The sequence below is a fragment of the Neovison vison genome, chromosome 10, assembly GCF_020171115.1.
Source record: "Neovison vison isolate M4711 chromosome 10, ASM_NN_V1, whole genome shotgun sequence".
NCBI lineage: Eukaryota > Metazoa > Chordata > Mammalia > Carnivora > Mustelidae > Neogale > Neogale vison.
Window position 1 is genome coordinate 49,614,463 of NC_058100.1, and position 20,914 is coordinate 49,635,376.

Here is a 20,914-nt window from a genome sequence, read left to right on the forward strand (position 1 = left end):
ATTGTCAGTCCATTATAACATCATATCCAGAAATCATTCCTTCAAGAGAATGATCAGACTTATGGGACAGAAGACCACATGGAGTTTTTTGTGGCGTATTAATACCTGACGATTCACTCAATGTGTTACGGTTCCTTTCTCAAACATTCCTCTGTAATCTGCCTAGAACAAAAAGAATATTCAGTTAAAGGGATGTTGTAGCAGGTGCAAGATGACTGGAAAGTGTTTCCAAGATGAGAGCTGATTGCACTCCTCTCCCATTAGAGTCTGGGGGAGAGAATTTGGAAAGAAAGAATATGTAGATCACACACACACACATTGGGGTTTGGCAGTATAGTGAGAGTTGGCACTAAGAAAATTGGGTCTGCCCTTCTAGAAATTCAGGCAGGGATGAGAATGGACCTGTATGTGATGGCATCTTCACTATGTACTTAAAAGCTTGAAGATTATAGCAGTAACAGCCCAGCAGCTTTCTTTGAGGCCTGAGGTTGGGGGTGATGTAGAAGGGAATTGTAAATTTCCTTTGGGTCCAGAGAGAGGCCAAAAAGTTAACTGGGAGCATAAGTTGATATGTGCCGTTTCCAGGAAGCCATGCTGAAGAGCTCTCTGTGCCTAGAGACTGTGTTGGCATGTGTCTGTTAGCAACGGCTGCAATTTATTGGAATTTCCTATGCTGTGGAGCTGCACATAAAACCCTCGGGACATCACCTATGCCAAAGGCACAGACCAGGAGAACATGAACAGTGTGTCAGCTTAGGATCAGCACAGACAACTAGAAAGAGGACATCAACTGTAGCAAATCTCGTATTTGAAAGCCAGTTGGTTTCCTTGCCTTTGATTCTAGAAGCAGAATTGGGATTGTAGGGCAGTAAAGGACACTAGAAATGAAATTGTGAATTGCACTGAAACTGACATAGGTTTTGGTTTTGACTGGAAATATGGTTCTTGATTTCGTTGGATTTACCTGAAAGACAGATTTGGCCAGAAGACAGGAGCGTTATTTAATATGTTTGTGTGCCTTTGATATTTGTGGACTGTCCTGTTAGATATAGTGTAAAAGGTTTCTGACTCACATGGGGGAAAATTTACTGTTGAATCCTTCAGAGCAAACTGAGGTTATCAGACTATTTTAGTGATGATTTCACTAAATCTACTAACTGGGAATTCTTCCTGGGAAGAATCTACTTCCTGGGAATTCATTAGGGTGGGAAACTGGAACAAGTTGGTCACTCTGGGATTAATGTTAATGGGAGATCATTCAGGAATTTCCAAACTTTGCAATTGCATTTATTTCCTTCAAACCTAGAAATGAATTTAAGTATGGAGGTAATAAAGGAAATTGTTTGCATAATCCAGTGTTTAACACTTCTGACTTTAACCGGTAAACCTGTATTTTCCTTGTTAACCTGTAAAAATGTAAAATAATTACACTTAGTGATTATTTTTAATATTTTAGTAACTATTCAAATGACTAAAAATTTACACTTAAAAAAAAGAGATTTATTTATTTATTTGGCGACATTATAAGTAGGCAGTAAGGCAGGCAGAGAGAAAGGAGAAAGCAGGCTCCCCACGGAGCAGAGAGCCCCAATGTGGGGCTCCATCCCAGGACTCTGGGATCATGACCTGAGCCGAAGGCAGAGGCTTTAACCCACTGAGCCACCCAGGCGCCCCGAAAATTTATACTTTTAAAATAAAAAATACAATAAGATTTGGTTAACCTTCTGATCTAAATAAAATTTAAATTTTTTTGGAATTAGTAATAGTTTTGAGCATTTCAAAATAACCTAGATTTTTTTTTTTTTTTTAAGATTTTATTTATTTGGCAGGCAGTGAGAGAGGAGGAAGCAGGCTCCCTGCAGAGCAGAGAGCCCGATGTGGGGCTTGATCCCAGGGCCCTGGGATCATGACCTGAGCCAAAGGCAGAGGCCTTAACCCACTAAGTCACCCAGGCGCCCCTAACCTTGAATTTCTAATGATACCTATCAGTGGCTTCAGAATTTTATTGGTAAATTTTAAAAATGTGCATCTTATGCAGCCACAAAATCTGAAATCACCAAAAAATTTATATTGTCATAATGTTCAGTACTAAAATACTGAGTTACACAGTTTCCTGAGTTTTCTACAGAACAAATCAGAGTTTTCTATAGAAAAAAGCAACATAGGTTTGCGACTTCAGTTGAACAATAATATGTGAAAGGAAAGTTAAATGTTACCCAAATCAGTGGTCGTAAGCTGTGGACTGAGAGGCTTCTTTGAGAATATGGTGAGAGCTATGGGCTGTCCACCAAAAGGCAGGTATTTTAAGTAAAATTTACTTAAAATCTCAGTAGTTCACAGACTCTTGAGACCTGTCTGTATGTTTAAGAACACCTGATTCGGTTCAGTCACTGAAAGCATAGTATATTAATGTAGTTTTCTCATTTTTTACTTCAGTACTTTGGAAGATTTAGACCTGTCCTCAAGTGCAGTGCTTTCTGGTTGTAACTGTTCAGTCTAGAAGAGAACACTTTGAGATAGGTGTCTCACCAAGAATGGCAGCTTGCTCCTTATAATCAGAGCAATTTGTGTCCTGTGCTGCCAGAGGAATGTCTTTCAGTCTTTTGATCTGTAGCCACCTGCCATTTTCACTGCCTCTACTTCATGAACCGACAACAGGCTCTAGTATTGTGGGTCCCATTCTGCTCTTCAGTTGAGTCTCTACCCTAGCTGCTGCTGGTGTGGTATGGAAAAAAAGAAGTCTCCGCTCCCACACCAGTCTCATAAGGGATTAAAAATCATCCCTTTTCATTCCACATCGCAGGCCACTCTTCTAATCTTGATTTGTCCAGTCTCCACCTTTAGAGTCCCCAGCAACTTGAAAGTCCTGGATTGTAAATCTTATGTCTGTTTTTAGCATAGGCAGAGACCCATTAGTACCATTCTTTAACACAGTTATTACTTGGAATGCACATGCAGCGTGGGATGTAACGTTCCTAAGACCAGTGTGTCCGCACTCTGAAACTTACAGTCTAGTAGGAAAGCCAGATATGTACACAAAAGGGAAGGGCAGAGCAGAAATATAGAACCTTCCCTCCTTTCGGTGAGACTGAAGAACAGGCAGGAGAAATTCAAAGCAGAGAGAGGGACTCAATCAATTGGTAATGCCTCTGAAGATGGAGGAAGGAAGCCATAACCCAAGGAACGCACCTGCCCATCAGAAGCTGGGAGCAGCCCTCGGCTAACAACTGCCAGGGAAACGTCTAAATCCTACAACTGCAAAAAACAACCCCGCCAGGTACCCAAATGCACAGGAAAGAAAGTTCCCGTCAACACCTTGATTGAAGCCCAGTGAAACCCATGTCAGACTTAAGCCTACAGAAGTAAGATAAATTGGTGTTAAATCTTTAAAGTTGTCATTTGTTACACTGGAGGGGAAAGTAGAGATGGGAAGGTAAAGGAGATGTGAAATACTAAATTTCTTACATGCTTTTGCATGCTTGAGAAACATGAGAATAGGGAAAACAACCTACTCGAAGTGGGCCTGGAAAAGAAATTGGTTGGAAACCAGTGGCGGCAACACACAGAAGGCAGGTGACCGGTGAGTGCGTGTTGTGCTCATGCAAAGCTCTTGCTCTTTTTGCTCTCAAAAGATCCTTTGTCCATCACCTCTTCTGGGAGCCGAAAACAGGTAGAGGGAGGTGATTGGAAGGGAAAATGCCTCCCCGTACAGCTCATTAAATTCATTATAGAAAGACCGTTCTTGTTAAAGCCTCCATGAAAATACCTGCAATTATCTCATGTCACTCAGTGAACAAGACCTTGTGTAAAAAAAAAAAAAGTCTCCTGATGAAACTGAAGAACAACCATGCCTTATTTGACTCTCAAATCAAGAGATTCTCTTTGACAAACAGGGTCACCATTGCTGAGCTACACATAACATCAAGTAAAAAATCGAGGAAGGAAAATAAGTGTGTGAGCCCGAGTGTTTCTTTCCTTTTATATACGAAAGCCAAAAATAAGTACTGCTTTGTAGAAAAGACCACTAGTTGTATCTTAGAAAATGAACCCCCAGGGGCACCTGGGTGGCTCGGTGGGTTAAAGCCTCTGCCTTCAGCTTGGGTCATGATCCCAGGATCCTGAGATCGAGCCCCACATCAGGCTCTCTGCTTGGCAGGGTGCCTGCTTCCTCCTCTCTCTGCTTACCTCTGCCTACTTGTGATCTTTGTCAAATAAATAAATCTTTAAAAAAAAAAAAAATGAAGGGGCGCCTGGGTGGCTCAGTGGGTTAAAGCCTCTGCCTTCGGCTCAGGTCATGATCCCAGGGTCCTGGGATCGAGCCCCACATCGGGCTCTCTGCTCAGCACGGAGCCTGCTTCCTCCTCTCTTTGACTGCCTCTCTGCTTACTTGTAATCTGTCAAATAAGTAAATAAAATCTTTTAAAAAAAAATGAAGCCCCTATTTTAGAGGACACATAACCTCTCCAACTTAAAGATTAACTCTTAAAGAATACATAATTTCTAGCTTCAGTTGTAGTTAGGTGGAGCCATGTAATTAGATTCTAGTGGGAGGGAGGCTTGTAAGTTGGAATAATGTGTGTAATTGTTGGAAGGTCCTATCTCCTGCTGCATGGTTGGAATTTAAACCATGGCTTGAACTATTGCTAACTTGCTATCTTGGCCCATGTGGTGATTTTGAATGGAAACCATACAATGGTAAGACAAGATGGAATTCTGACATTTCAGGTTTTTTAAACATTTTTAAATACTTACTTGAGAGCACGAGCAGGGGAAGGGGCAGAGGGAGAAGCAGACTGCTGAGCAGGGAGCCCAAGGCAAGGCTTGATATCCTATGACCCCAGGAGCATGACCTGAGCCACACAGGCAGATGCTTAGCCGACTGAGCCACCCAGGCGCCTCTATATTTCCGTATTCTTTATCTCTCATTTTGGATGTCCTAGTTGCAGCTGAACCTAATTGTATCTAATATAATGAGTGCTGTAGTGCTGTCTTACCTTATTCCAGTTCCTAGCTGGATAACTGGGAATGAATCAGAATTGGCTATAAAATTATTTTCTATTACTTACATGGAACACCTGATGCTTCTTACTAAACTAAGAGTATCAAAAACAATGTTTAAAAAACAAATTGTTTTGGAATTAAATAGTGATGATGGTGGTACCTAAATACTAAAAATAAACTACATACTGTTAAATTATAGACTTCAAAAGGGTGAATTTTATGGTGTATGAATTATATCAAAAGTGTTACTGGGGGGCGCCTGGGTGGCTCAGTGGGTTAAAGCCTCTGCCTTGGCTCAGGTCGGGCTCTCTGCTCAGCAGGGAGCCTGCTTCCCTTCCTCTCTGCCTGCCTCTCTGCCTACTTGTGAGCTCTGTCAAATAAATAAAATCTTAAAAAAAAAAAAAGTGTTACTTAAGTTAAAATGAATCATCCAATGAAAGCATTAGAATGTTTAAATATTTTTTAATTAAATAGGTTTTTAATTTAAAACTACCATTTCTTTGGGATATGAGAACTATTTACTAAACAAATCTCTGAAATCTAAAACATTAACAACATAAATCCACATACTTTAACTTGTGACTATTCTGATATCCCCCTTCAAGTTTGCTTCTATTTTATTGTTGTTCATCTCCAGGTTCAGATTCTGCATTACCCTGGAGAGCATACTGTCATCTTTTTTATCCCCTGAAGCTGCCCCTTTGTTGAGGGCTTCTTCTGCTACAATAAAAAATTGTTCAGTTGGTTGAAGAATGCTTACACCATAGCCATTATTGTTGTAAATATGATTATTAGTCATCTTCAATTTTGGTGCTGGAAGAACCTGTTAAATTATTCAAGGAAATTAGTTTTCAATAATTTCTATAAAAAAATATGTACTCTAGAATTTATTTAGGTTTACATGTTTCTTTAAAACAACAATCTGTTTTAAGCAAGCAGTATTTTCCTCACACTGCTTATTGTCACAGTAACCAAGGAAATCTCTAATATTGAAATATTAAATGAAGTTTTCAATTTATTTTATGTAGTATAACTTTTATATAGCTTTAATATAACAAATATAAAATATACATAAAAAGATATAAAGCTTTAATGTAACAAATATAAAAATAATTTCAGATATTGACAATGCTAAATTTTCAAATAATTATATTTAATCTAGAATTCTAGGGAAAATGTTCATCAACTACACAAGTCTAGAGAGGGATCTAGAAGAGAACAAATAGAAGTAGAAAGGAATGGGAAGACATTTCACTTACAGATTATTGCTATTTTAATTGACTAGCTTGAATTATTTTACAAATTTTGAAAGACTTAAATTTTCTTAATATATTTATTATTTTTAAATTTGCTTTACTTTCCAAAACATATTATAGATCTGCCCAATAAAAATCTGAAAAATTTTTATAAAAGCAAAACTATCCACTTTATCAGTTTTCTGATAAGAATTTAAGTTGAGGGACGCCTGAGTGGCTCAGTGGGTTAAGCTGCTGCCTTCGGCTCAGGTCATGATCCCAGGGTTCTGGGATCGAGTCCCACATCGGGCTCCTTGCTCGGCAGGGAGCCTGCTTCTCCCTCTGCCTCTGCCTGCCTCTCTGTCTGCCTGTGCTCACTCGCTCTCTCTCCCTCTGTCTCTGACAAATAAATAAATAAAATCTTAAAAAAAAAAAAAGAATTTAAGTAGGAACTATTAAATTAGCAGGCTAAACTTATTTTATATCAGCCATCACTTAAACTATATTTTAATTATCTCTACTATTCTTTTCCAGATCAATAACAGACTAAACCTTGGCTAGACATAGTATTTTAGTATTTTTGTGATAATTCTTAAAACAACTCTATATTTAAGAAATATGAGAATACCTTCATATTAACACCACCTAAGGTGCTTTTTGAATTATCACTGGTTCTGAGGTTATTACAGTGATGAATTTCATTCCTTTCTAAAATGGCTATGCTTCCAGGATACAGTTCAACACCAGCACCCTGTAAATTAAAAGCAAAACAATCTCAAAACACACATGCACCTCTCCAAAATTTTCTTTAGATTTAAAAATTGTAATTCTATTTTACCACTCTTGATACACTAAGTTACACAAAAATAATAATTCATGTAATGATTTATTTTAGAGATAATGTTTTAAAACATTAAAACTAGTATTAATCTGTGTTAGACGATGATTGGGCCTAGAAGGAGGGCTGTGGTCACACAGTCTCACTGAGTCACATTGCTCTCCCACCCAAGTGAAGTCTTTAGGAGGGAGCCAAAAATCTCTTCAGAGCAATTCTTTCAATTGTTATAAAAACATATATATTCTAACTCCCTCAGTGCTACTAATGTCAACTTCCTCAGTTTATTGGAAATTAAGTGATTCTGTTAAATCCTATTTTCATCATTTAATCTTTTCATTTAGTTTTGCAGTATTTCAGTGGTCTGTTAAGTAAACGTTAACAAGTTAACTGACTCGTGATCTGTTTTGTAGCCAGCAATTTCTAGATTTCAAAAAATACCACATTTAAAGCCAGTAATTCTTTGGACTTAACTTAGTTCATTTTTCCTTATGTGTGCTATGATGCCCTGTACTTGTCCTGATTTTAGCAGTTTCTAAGCTTGATTATAACTCAATTCAAAGGTGAAGTAACTTATCCTTTGCACAGCAAGTTATTTATTGTCAATAAAGCTGTCTTTATAAAAGGAAATACCTGGGCACCAGTTATTTCACTGTCTGTAATTGTCAGAGCAGCCCCTGTAAGAACACACACTCCTGTTCCTTCGCATTTTAATATACAGTTTTCTAGAGTCATGTGACCAGACTCCACCACCACAATACCATCAACGGTCCCTTGTTGTATCAAAGATAGATGCATTAGCTTCACGTTATCAGCTTTAGACACCACGAAACTGTCATGAGAAGGTTCAGAAGTAATCATAATTTCCTCTCTCTTTCCAACTCCTGATTCATCGAGACAAAACAGAATTAATTCAGTAATCCCAAAGTTTAAAGTCCTTTAGTCAAGTCATTCAATAATACTTTTTCTAAAAAAAAAAAAAAAAATACTTTTTCTTTTCACATATTTTTAATAGTAATATATCTATATACTTAACTATAATGTAATCTTTTATCCATATTTGATGCCATGATGGGAGAATCTGGGTTAATAGTCAATATAAATGTACCTGTATTCAATATACTTATTCCATAATACATTTTCCTAAGTTTTCCTTTATATAATCAATAGTCATTTACAAAATGTCTAAGATACAAAAAAAAAAAACTACCTTACCATGACTAAAAAAGACTGTCATGTGAATTAGGTTATAAGATTAATCATATCCACAATTTTGATCTAGAATAGTTAAAGCAATCATCTAAATTTAACAACAGTGCAAAAATAAGGGGTCGTAGCTTCAAGGCTTTAAGATTTGAAAATGACAGGTATACTCCTTATTACCCATGCAGTTCAGCAAAATACTACTGGTTACAGTCATCAAGATCTAATGAGTTTTTGCTCAAGTGATAGGCAAAGCCTCAGTCACCTGGTTCTTTTTCTTTTGGTCAGACAGTGGGAACATCCTTACTTCGATGTTAAACAGCAGAATTAAAGTTACTAAATAGGTCCAGAACCCAAAAGAAATTTTAGTAAATTCTTCTACTTTAGCAAGTTTGCATATGAATTAACCTGAGAAAAGGCTGAATATGTTTTAATACAGCCTTTCATTTGGTTTTTCTTTTTATAAAGATTTTGTTTATTTATTTGACAGAAAGAGATGACAAGTAGGCAGAGAGAGAGAAAAGGAAGCAGGCTCCCTGCTGAGCAGAGAGTCCAATGTGGGGCTCGATCCCAGGACCCTGGGATCATGACCCGAGCCAAAGGCAGAGGCTTTAACACCCTGAGCCACCCAGGCGCCCCTGTTTTTTCTACTAAAGTGATAAGAAATGCAATAGAGGAAGAAAAAGTAGTTTGGGTAAAAATATTACAAATAGGTTTTTTGGCTTTTTTATGGTTTTGATCTTTTTAGAATCTGTGTTTGTAGTGCTACACTGTCATGGAGAATAGTCTCATTGATTTGCTTTGGTACATTTTGTCCAAATGAAGTCACCTCTACAGATAATATACTCGTGTGAAATCTTAATTAAAAAGATACATAAGGAATTTTTGTGTTAGGTAAATCATGTTTATAGTATATAATTTTTCCAGTATACATTGTTATAAAAAGATGGCAAAGGATGCCCTAACCCTTTATAATGATGTCGTCAGTCAATAAAGCAAGATTTACAGCTTGATATTCTCCTGGAAAAATAACTACTGTATCTCCACTGTAACAACTATCCAAAGCCAAATCCAAATCATCATGCTGTTGGAGAAGTGTGTCTGAAGATAAGTCCTTTACCTGAAAAGAAGAAATAAAACAGTACACTGTTAGCAATGAATTAAACTGAAACAGGTCATTTTAATCAGCTAACGTATTGGTGACGTGTGCTTTTGTCAAAGACTTACCTTGTATGTTACATTGTAATACACTGTAAATATGTTTTTGTGTTCATTAAATTGTTACAAGTATCAGTGCATCAACTAAGGGAATGGTGAAAAGGGATTTTCTTTACAATCACTAATAATTTTACAGCTATGAAAGACTATGTGCCAAGAAGGCAGAATTTGAACTAGCATATTACCTCCCAAGCCTCACAACAGTTCTTTGAGGGGAAATAATATCCCCTTATCAGGTGAAGGACTTTGAAACTCAGTGAGATGAAATGATTTGCCCAAGGACACAGAGTTGGTGAATGGCTAATCTAAGCTTTAGATCCAGGACTTTATGATACTAGATCTCTTTACAGTCTACTACTTTGTTTTCTTTAACTCAAACTAATCCTATAATTTTAGTAAATCAATAAAACCTTATAAATTAAATACTGTAGAACTAAATAAAAGATACCAGGAATCCACTAAGAGTAGAAAAGGGAAGAGAACTTCATTATTAGTACCATAAAGAGTGGGGAAACTCTCAAAATTTGAAAACTAAAAATATATTCTGAAAAAATGCCTGTTATTTTATCCCTATAGAATTGGCATTATTGAGGGTATGTGAAATTGTGAGTGCTATGAAGTGTGTAAGCCTGATGATTCACAGACCTGTATCCCTCGGGCAAATAATACATTATATGTTAATAAAAATAATAAAAAAAGAAAGGCATTATCATTCATAGATCTTTTTTCTTATAAAGTGGTTAGAAGAAAAACAAATGAAAACATAACAAATTGAAATTTTAAGCTAAATAAAATACATAGATATTTCCTTTTCAGTCTTTTTCCCGTGCATATACTCGTTACTCATAATACCAACATACCATACCATACATATACATGGCTTTGAATCCTGACTTATTTAAGACTTGCATATTTCAGAGAGAGAGAGCATGAGTGGGAGGGGCAGAAGGTGAGGGAGAGAATCTCAAGCAGCTCCAGGCTGAACACAGAGCCGAGAGTCAGATGCTCAACCAACTCCATGACCCAGACAGACACCACTGAATCCTGACTTCTCATTACATCATATCTTTCCATGTCTTTATCTTTTCAAAGACTAATTTTTAGTCATTACATAATAATGTATCATACGGGCAATCACAATTTATCATAGTTGATTTTCTTACTCTTATTTAAGATGGTTTGCAGTTCAAGATTATGAAAATACTATGACAAAAAATCCTTATACTCATCTCTAGTTAATTCTTTGGATAAATTACTGATGGGGAATTATTGTACAAAAGTACAATCTTTTGTACAAGTATAAAAGATTTTGTGTCTTGGATACATACTGCTAAATTGCCCTCCTGAAGAGTTTAACCAATTAAAATTTGGTTTGAGAACTCATTTTGCTGTAAACTCATCAGCATGGGGTTATCTTTTAAATTTATAAAATATATGCCACCTTAATAGGCAAAAATCTTCACTGCCTCATTTTAATTTTTATTCATTTGATAAGCAAGAGTGAACATTTTTTCCAGATATATTTGGAACTCATAGTCCTTACTAATTCAGCAAACTACTACATTTATGTGTGTATTCTAAATACTTTGGTGGCAGAGAGCACAAGGATTACCTCTAAGTAATTTGGAAGAACTCTAAAATCCATCTCATTTATATTTTTCTTATTCATGAAAATAGGAAACCCAAGAGAAAGAAGTTTGTGAGGGGACATAATGAGTTTAGTTTTGATGCCAGTTAATTTGAAATACTGGTGGACTCACTAAGCAGAGGTATCCAATAGACTGCATATAAGAGTCTGGAATATAGGACTAACATTTGGGCATAAAGATCTGGGAGTTACTTAAGCATAGGAATGGATAAGATTAATTTTTTTTAAAATTTTATTTATTTATTTGTCAGAGAGAGAGGGAGAGAGAGCGAGCACAGGCAGACAGAGAGGCAGGCAGAGGCAGAGGGAGAAGCAGGCTCCCTGCCGAGCAAGGAGCCCGATGTGGGACTCGATCCCAGGACGCTGGGATCATGACCTGAGCTGAAGGCAGCTGCTTAACCCACTGAGCCACCCAGGCGTCCCAGGAATGGATAAGATTAGCTACAAGACTGTATGAAGAGGGAAAGATAGCACTCTAGGATGGAACAATGAAAAACATGAAAAGAATAGGCAGAAACCAAAGAAATCTCAAAGCTGAGGCTAGGGGTCACCAAAGAGGTGGTAAAATCAGGACACCAAGATGTCAGGAAAGGAGGAAATAGTTGATGATGTCGGGTGCTGAAAGGTTCAATGAGATGGCAATCTTAGTGCATTTAGCCACAGCCTGGTCCCACATTGACCAGAAAGGCATTTTCGCTGATACTCTGGAGGCAGAAACAAGATCACTGTGAGTAGAGGCATGAATGTGAAAGCAGTAGAAACAAATATGTCAAGAAGTTCTCCTGTGTAAAAGAAGAGAGATGTGGTATTGAGGATGTATATTGTTTTCTTATTTAAAAAGACAATTGAATACATCTCAGTACATTTAGGAAGGAAACAGAACGATATAAAAGAGAAGTGATGTCATGGAAATGGTGGAATGAAGAGCTCCAAAAAAATGGTTCTTCCACTGAAGCAAATATTAAGTTGGGGGAAAAAAATGACAGAATCAACATTTTTGGAACTCTGGAACCTAATCAAACACAGCAACCATGCAAATGCTTAATGAAGAGGCTGTCAAAATATGGTAAAAAGAAAAAAATGTGGTTTTGCTTAGCTGCCTACCATCTTCTATTCCCCAGCTTGGCAGCAGCTGTGAAAAGAACAGCCCATGTTTCTGTGGCTTGCTGGTGTGAAGCAGGCATGGGGTGGGGGAAATATGAACCTTATTCTCAAAAACAGTGTGGTTGTGATGGGCAGCTTTATAAGCATCTGATTCTGGATTTTGGCTCAGGTCTTGATATCAGGGTGTTGAGATGGAGCCCCTCATCAGGATTCACACTGGGCATGGAGCCTGCTTAAGATTCTCTCTCTCCATTTCCTTCTGCCGCTCCCTTGCTCTCTTTCTTGGGGGGAAAAAAAGTGTGATTTATTTTGAGACCAGTCAGTATCTCAGGGGAAGGACTGACAATGCTGACTTGTTTAATATCCTCCTCAGAACTGAGCAGCAATATAGGTATCACTTGATGAAAGCATTTAAAAACATACACTACCCATAGCTGTCTGGAGCAAAGGAAAAGTCTGCAGAGGAGGAGGCTGAGAAGGAAGATTCTTGGGGAAATAAGGGTTCCCTCATAAACTAGGACATCTAGAGTTAAAAGCACATGGCCAGGGCTGGATGCATGCTCAGGAGATATCTGAAAGTACCCCAAGCTTTGCTTCCCACTGATCTTTGGGCCCCATGCAAGCAAGAGGTGAAAGCCAAGGCAGAGTTGTAAGCAGCCTGGCTCAGCTTTGAAGGAGTGCCTCAGCTCAGAGCTAATTTGCAAAGACTGTGAGATATTTTTTATTTCTGTTTTTTAGCTATCGGTGTTTATGGAAATTTGTCAGGTGACTGGTTACCTGCTGAGATTACATAATAGAACCTCAATAGCCACACGCAAAAAGAAATACAGCTGTTGCAAAAATAGTTTGGAAAATTTGCTAACCATATGGACAACCACAGTCCTCAAAAATTAACAGAGCAAACCCTGGGGATAGGGTAGACTGATTTCCAGAGTTATTAGATTATAATATTCAAAAATCCAATTTTCAACAAAAAAAGCTACAAGATATTCAACGAAACAGGAAACTGGCCCATTTACAGGAAAAAAGATTTACAGAAACCACCCCTGAGGAAGCCCAGACAAGCCTTTGGATTTATCAGACAAAAAACTTGAAATAAGCTGTCTTAAATGTGCTCAAAGAGCAAAAAGAAACCGTGGACAAAAAACTAAAGGAGCCCGAAGGGCAATGAACAAAATGACAATATCAATAAAGAAATAAAAATTACAAAAAGAACCAAATGGAAATTCTATTGTTGAAAATCACAATAGCTGAAATTAAAAACAACAACAAACTCACTAGAGAGGCTTAGATACCATATTTGAGTGGGAAGAAGAAAGAATCAACAAATTTGAAGACAGGATGTTTAAAATATCCAGTGTCAGGAGCAGATGGAAAAAAAGCACAAAGAAAAGTAAACAATGTTGACGAGACCAGTGATACACCATCAAGAATACAAGCAAACATATTATAGGAGTCCCAGAAGGAGAAGAGAGAAAGGAGCAAAAAGAATATTTGAAGAATAATGGTTGAACACTTCAAATTTGTTGAAATTTGTGAATCTACACATCCAAGAAGCTTAATGGGCATCAAGTAGGATAAACACAAGCCAAACCAACATATATAATATATATAACATATGTAAACTGTTGAAAGTCAAAGAATCTTGAAAGCAGTGAAAGAGAAGCAATTCGATATATACAGGGAATTGGCAATAGGATTAATGGCTGATTTCCTAACACAAGTCACGGAAGCCTGAAAACATTGGGATGACCTATTTAAGGGGGGTGGGTACTGTCAACCAAGAATTCTATATCTAGCAAAACTATCCTTCAATAACTTCTCAAATGTATGAAGCAGCAAGACCGTGGACCTGGTTCAAAATGGTATCACCCTCAAGAGCAGGCTTTCTCATATTCGTCTCCTATCCTTTCCATAGTTACTACCAGCATAGTGCCTAGCAATAAGGTTTGTACTCAGTAAATAGTTGCTGACATTTATTTATTTAGTATTGATTATATGCTAATCACTGAAGCGGATGTAATGGGAGAAAGAAGGCATTAATGTCAGATGAGAACCCTACCCTCAAAGAACTTCTTTTTTGATTATACACAACTACAACTTAAATGAACAAATAGGGGGGCGCCTGGGTGGCTCAGTGGGTTAAGCCGCTGCCTTTGGCTCAGGTCATGATCTCAGGGTCATGCGGGATCGAGTCCCGCATCCGGCTCTCTGCTCAGCAGGGAGCCTTCTTCCTCCTCTCTCTCTCTCTGCCTGCCTCTCTGCCTACTTGTGATCTCTCTCTGTCAAATAAATAAATAAAATCTTAAAAAAAAGGCTTTAAATGAACAAATAGGGATAAAGTGTATTTCTTACCATGTCAGTAGTCATCACTTTTGCCACAATATGTGTTATAGTCTTTCCAAAATCTCTTTTTCCCTTCCGGCGCCTCAGAATTCTTGGGAAAAAAGGTCCATGAACTCTAGAGTTGAAAACATTTATTATGATGATATTAACCTGAACAAGACTCAAGCTATGCTTACTTAGAAAATAAAACTTGGCACCAAGCATCTTTGAGAAGTAGATTTCACTTATTTTAAGCTCCTTGAGAGCAATGAGCAACTTGAGAGCAATGGAATGATTAAAATCTTTTAGATAACTGAATGTTTACACTCTTGAACTCTAAAATCTTTTCATTTTCATGGTTTGTACCTGGAAATCTGTATGTAACCCACTAAAATCAACACGTGTCACCTCAAATCTTTAATACAGTAGAAAATTTTCCTGATTATACTTACATAGTCCACTGAGTTGTGGACTCAAAACAAAGCAAAGATCAATTAGGTCTCCCATACTGAGGCATAAAAATGTTTAGAGAAATGCCCAATTTTAGATACTGTGTTCAACTAACAAAGTGTTTTGTTTCAAAGGATATGGTCTCCATAGATACGTTGACTGCGGCCTCCCAACAGAACAATTCTAGCTTCTCTCTGAGTTGTATGTGTGTGTTTTTAATTATTATTGTTTGCTCTTCAGCACTTCTGATTCCAGTCTTTCTTGTCTTTCTGCTCTTCTTTACAATTCCTGTTTCCTAACTCTTAATCATGTCAGTGTTATCAAAAGAAAGAAAGTTTTAGTATAATTTTTTATCATTACTATCAGCTGAAAGGGTCACTCCTTTACCAACATATGTAGCTTTACTAATAATCTCCTTAGGTGTCATATTTTGGGTTCTCTACAGCACATTACTGCTTGACACTCCTGGAAAGCAGCTTTAGTACCAATATGTTTCAGCTTCAAAAGTTTCATTGAACATTTCAAAAGTAAACCCATTCAGCATTTTTATACCTATTTAAGCAAATGATTATGATCTTGAGAAAGAGAACTACTCACACATTTCTTCACCATATACCTGATCACTAGCTGCTCAAAGAGTACAGCATCCTACGTTCAGGAAATACAGTAGTTTATCATGCAATCCTAGTTTTAAAATCAAAAGTATGTATCAGTGGGTTTTTTTAAAATCAAATTTATTAAGGTATAATTTATATAACACTCATTTTAAGTAAACCATTCCATGAAGTTCCACAAATGTGTATACCCACTTAACTCAATCAAAATAGTCAAGATATAGAACATTCCCATCACACTGTTAGGTTCTTTCATTCATCTTTGCAGTCAATCCTCCACACCTATTCCCCGGCAACCATTGATCTACTTTCTGTCATAGATTTATTTCCCTTTCTTGGATTTTTTTAATGAAATTTTGAAGTGACATAATATATGACGTACTCTTTTGTGTCTGGCTTTTTTTCATTCAGTCTGTTTTGAGATCCATGATGTTATTTTGTGTATCAGCATTTTGTTTATATTGCTGAGCAGTATTTCATTACTGGATTTTCTGTATGCAAAAATCATGTCATCTGCAAATAGACGTAATTTTATTACTTCTTCCTTTCCGATCTGGATGGCTTTTTTCTTGCCTATTGCTCTAGCTGCAACCTCCAGTACAATTTGAATAGAAGTGGTAAGAGTAGATGTCCTTATCTTCTTCCTGATCTTAGTGGGGAAACATCCATTCTTTCACCTCTAAGTAGGATTTAGTTAAAGGTTTTTCATAGATGGCCTTTTATGGGCTGAAAAATATCCCTTCTATTCCAAGATTTTTGAAAATTTTTATCATGAAAGCACTGAATTTTGTCAGATTCTTCTTCCGTGTCTATTGAGGTGTGGCTTTTTTTTTTTAATTAATAATGGTGCACTATATTGATTCATTGTTATAGGTCCCACTCAGGTTTTCTGTTTTGCTTTGAGTCAGTTTGGATAGATTTTATCTTTTCAAGAATGTGTCCACTTGATCTGATGATCTAATTTTCTGGCATATAATTGTTTGGAGTATTCCTTAGTAGCCCTTTTTTATTTCTGTGCAGGTTTTTACGTGGATGTAAGTTTTCAACTCAGTTGGTTAAATATCAACTAGGAGCACTACTGCTGGTTCATATGCTTAGATCACACTAAGCTTTTAAGAAACTACCAAACTATCTTCCAAAAAAGCTGTACTGTTTTGCATTCCAATCAACAATAAATGAGAGTTCTTGTTCCACAACCATGCCAGCAATTGGTATTGTCAAGGTTTTTTGGTTTGTTTCTGTTTTTGTTTAATTTTTGGATTTTAATCATTCTAATGGGTAAGTAATGGTATCTCATTCTTTTGATTTGCAATTACGTAATTGCAGCGATGTTGGGTATCTTTTTATAGGCCTTTTTTTTCCATTTGTGTATCTTCTCTGGTGAGGTGTTTGTTAAGAATCTTTGTATATCTTAGATACAAAACTTTTATCAGATATGTATTTTACAAATATTTTCTTCAAAGTTTTGCCTTATCTTTAATTCTCTTAACAGTGTCTTTCACAGAGCATAAATTTTTACTTTTAATATAGAAGTCCTTTCTCAATGTTTTTCTCTCACAGATCATATTGTCAGTGTTTTACCTAAAAAAAAAAAAAAGTCATTGTCAATCCAAGATCACCTATGTTTTCTTCTATGATTTATTCAAGTCTTACAGTTTTATTTTATATTTAGGTCATTGGATCATTTTGAGTTAATTTTTGTGAAGATGTGAGGTCTGTGTTTACATTCATCTTTTTGCATATGGATATCCAATTAATTACTGTATAGCACCGTTTGTTAAAAATAATATTCTTTCTCCATTGAATTTTCTCTGCTCCTTTATCAAAGTTCAGCCCACTCACTATATTTGTGTGGATCTATTTATGGACTCTTTTTTCTGTTCCATTGGTCTATGTGTCTAAGCGCCAATACTGTGCTTTCTTGATTACTATAGTTTTACAACAAGCCTTACAATTGGGTAATATGAGTACTCTCACTTTATTCTTCTTCAGTACTATGTTAGTTCTTGTAGGCTTTTAGCCTTTCCATATGAATTTTAGAAATAGTCAATACCTACAAAATAGCTTGCTGGGATTTTCATTAGGATTGCAGTGAATCTACATCAGGTTGGGAGGAACTGACATTTAACAATATTGACAGATAATATCTCTCATTTACATTTTGTCTGTCATCATAGTTTTGTAGTTTTCCACATGTAGATCCTATACATATTTTGTTAGATTTATACCTAAATATTTAATTTTTTGGCTTTATTTTAAATGATATTTTAAAAAATTCAAATTATTACTGATATATAAGAAAGCAAGGGATTTAAAATGTTAACCTTGCTATACTCATTAGTTCCAGGGTTTTATTACTGTTGTTGTTGTTGATGATGATGATGATAATGATTCTTTGAGATTTTCTATGTAGGCAATTATGTTACCTGCAAAGAGTTTTACTTCTTTTCTAATCTTTTATCTTTTATTACATCTTTTGTTTCCATTTCTGTATATCTTCTATTTCCATTTCTTGTCCTACTGCACTAGGACTTCCAGCATGATATTAAATAGGAATGATGAGAGAAAATATCCTCACCTTATTCCTTGTATTAGGAAGAAGTTTCCAATTTCTCACCACTAAGTATTATGTTAGCTGTAGGGTCTTTGTAGATGTTCTTCATCAATATGAGGAATTTTCCTCTATCCCTTATTATTGCTTCATCTATCAATTATTGAAAAAGAGATGCTGAAGTCTCCCAACTATAATAGTGAATTTTTCTATTTGTCCTTGCATTTTTGTCAGTTTTTGCGTCACATATTTTGGTATTCCGTTGTTGGGTGCGTACACATTAAGGATTGCTATGTTTTCTTGGAGAACTGAGCCCATTATCATTATGCAATGTCCCTATTTATCCCTGATTTAATTAATTTAACTGGTTCTTCCCAAAACCTGCTTTGTCTGAAATTAATATAGCTAATCTAGCTTTTTAATGACAGTATCTTTCTCTGACTCCTTAACATTTCTAAGCCTTTATATTTAAGATTGATTTCTTATACATAATGTACAGTTGGATCTTGTCTTTTTATCCACTTGGACACTATCTTTTGATTTACATACTTAGACCATTTGCATTTAAAGTGTGATTACTGATGTTGGGGCACCTCCCTCTGTTTTTATCTTATTTTATTTTTCCTTCCCTTTTCCTGTGTTCATCTGTTTTGTTTCTTAAATTCCATATTTGAGTGAAATCATATATTTGTCTGACTTATGTCACTTAGGATTATACTCTCTAGCTTCATCCATGTCTTTGCAAATGGCAAGATTTTGTTCTTTTTGATCACTGAATAATATTCCTCTGTGAGAGTGTATGTGTGTGTGTACACATGTGTCTGTGTATACCACATCTTTATCCACCCATTAGTTGATGGACATTTGGGCACTTTCCATAATTTGGCTTTTGATAGTCCTGCTAAACATTGGGGTGCATATGTACCTTGAATGTGTAATTTTTTACCCTTTGGATAAATACCTAGTATTGCAATTGCTGGGTCTTGGGTAGCTCTATTTTTAACTTTTTGAGGCATCTCCACAATGTTCTCCAGAGTGACTGCACCAGTTTGCATTCCCACTAATAATCCAAAAGGGTTCCCCTTTCTCCATATCCTTGCCAACACCAGTTGTTCCTGAGTTGTTAATTTTAACCATTCTGAAAGTTGTGAAGTGGTATTTCATTGTGGTTTTGATATGTATTTCCCTGATGATGAGAGATGTTGAGCATCTTTTCATGTGTCTGTTAGCCATCTGGAAGTCTCTGGAAAAATGTCTGTTCATGTCTTCTGCCAATTGGATTGTTTTTTGGGTGTTGAGTTTGATAATTTTTTTTTTTAAGATTTATTTACTTATTTACTTTATTTACTTATTACTATTTATTTATTTATGGGGCACCTGGGTGGCTTAAACGGTCAGGCATCTGTCTTCTGTTCAGGTCATGATCCCAGGGTCCTGTGATGGAGCCCTGCATTGGGCTCTTTGTTCAGCAGGGAGCCTGCTTCCCCCCCCCCCGCCCTGCCTATTTGTGCTCTCTCTCTGTCTGTCAAATAAATAAAATCTTTTTTTTAAAAGAGATTTTATTTATTTGTTTCAGCAAGGAGGAGCAGAGAGAGAGTATCCTCAAGCAGACTCCCCATTGAGCATGGAGCCTGATCCCTGATCCCATCAAGCATGGGCTTGATCCCATGATCCATGAGACCAAACCTAAGCCAAAACCAAGAGTTGGACACTCAACCAACTAAGCCACCCAAGTGTCCTGAGTTTGAAAGTTCTTGATACATTTTGGATACTAGTCCTTTATCCTATATGTCATTTGCAAATATCTTCTCCCATTCTGTCAGTTGCCTTTTAGTTTTGTTGGTTGTTTCCTTCACTTTGCAGAAGTTTTTATCTGGATGATGTGCCAATAGTTCATTTTTGCTTTTGTTTTCCTTGCCTCAGGAGACATGGCTAGTGAGAAGTTGCTGCAGCTGAGGTCAAAGAGATTGCTGCCTATTTTCTCCTCTAGGATTTTGATGGTTTCCTGTATTACATTTAAGTCTTTCATTGATTTTGAATTTATTTTTGTGTATGGTGTAAGAAAGTGGTCCAGTTTCACTCTTCTGTATGTCACTATCCAGTTTTCCCAACACCATTTGTTGAAGAGACTTTTTTTTTTTTTTTTTTCCATTGGATAGTCTTTCCGGCTTTGTTGAAGATTAGTTGGACATACAGTTGTGGGTCCCTTTCTGGGTTTTCTGTTCTGTCCCACTGATTTATGTGTCTGTTTTTGTGATCAGTACCACACTGTCTTATCGCAGCTTTGTAATACAGCTTGAAGATCAGAATTATGATGCTTCCCACTTTGCTTTTCTTTTTTCAACATTACTTTGGCTGTTAAGGGTCTTTTCTGGTTGAATACAAATTTTAGAATTGTTCTAGCTCTGTGAAAAATGCTGGTGTTATTTTGGCAAGGATTGCACTAAATGTGTAGATTGCTTTGGGGAGTATAGACTTTTTTGTTTTTTGTTTAAGATTTTATCTATTTATTTAACAGAGAGAGACATAGCGAGAGAGGGAACACAAGCAGGAGGAGTGGGAGAGGGAGAAGCAGGCTTCCTGCTGAGCAGGGAGTCCAATGAGGGGCTCAATCTCAGGACCCTGTGATCATGACCTGAGCCGAAGGCAGCCGCTTAATGTCTGAGCCACCCAGTGCCTCTGGACTTTTTTTTTTTTTTTTAAGATTTTATTTATTTGAGCAAGAGAGTG

General features: G+C 36.7%; 1 protein-coding gene across 1 annotated transcript in view; it reads right to left on the reverse strand.

Annotated features, from left to right (window-relative positions):
• Positions 1–5,388: 5,388 nt before the first annotated feature.
• The window catches only part of SHCBP1L (SHC binding and spindle associated 1 like), a 38,583-nt gene continuing 23,057 nt past the window's right edge, over positions 5,389–20,914 (reverse strand). The window contains 5 exon segments of the mRNA XM_044266135.1: positions 5,389–5,824; positions 6,865–6,987; positions 7,705–7,955; positions 9,241–9,394; positions 14,600–14,705. Of these exon segments, the coding sequence (XP_044122070.1) occupies positions 5,573–5,824; positions 6,865–6,987; positions 7,705–7,955; positions 9,241–9,394; positions 14,600–14,705 (886 nt within the window). The 3' untranslated portion in view covers positions 5,389–5,572.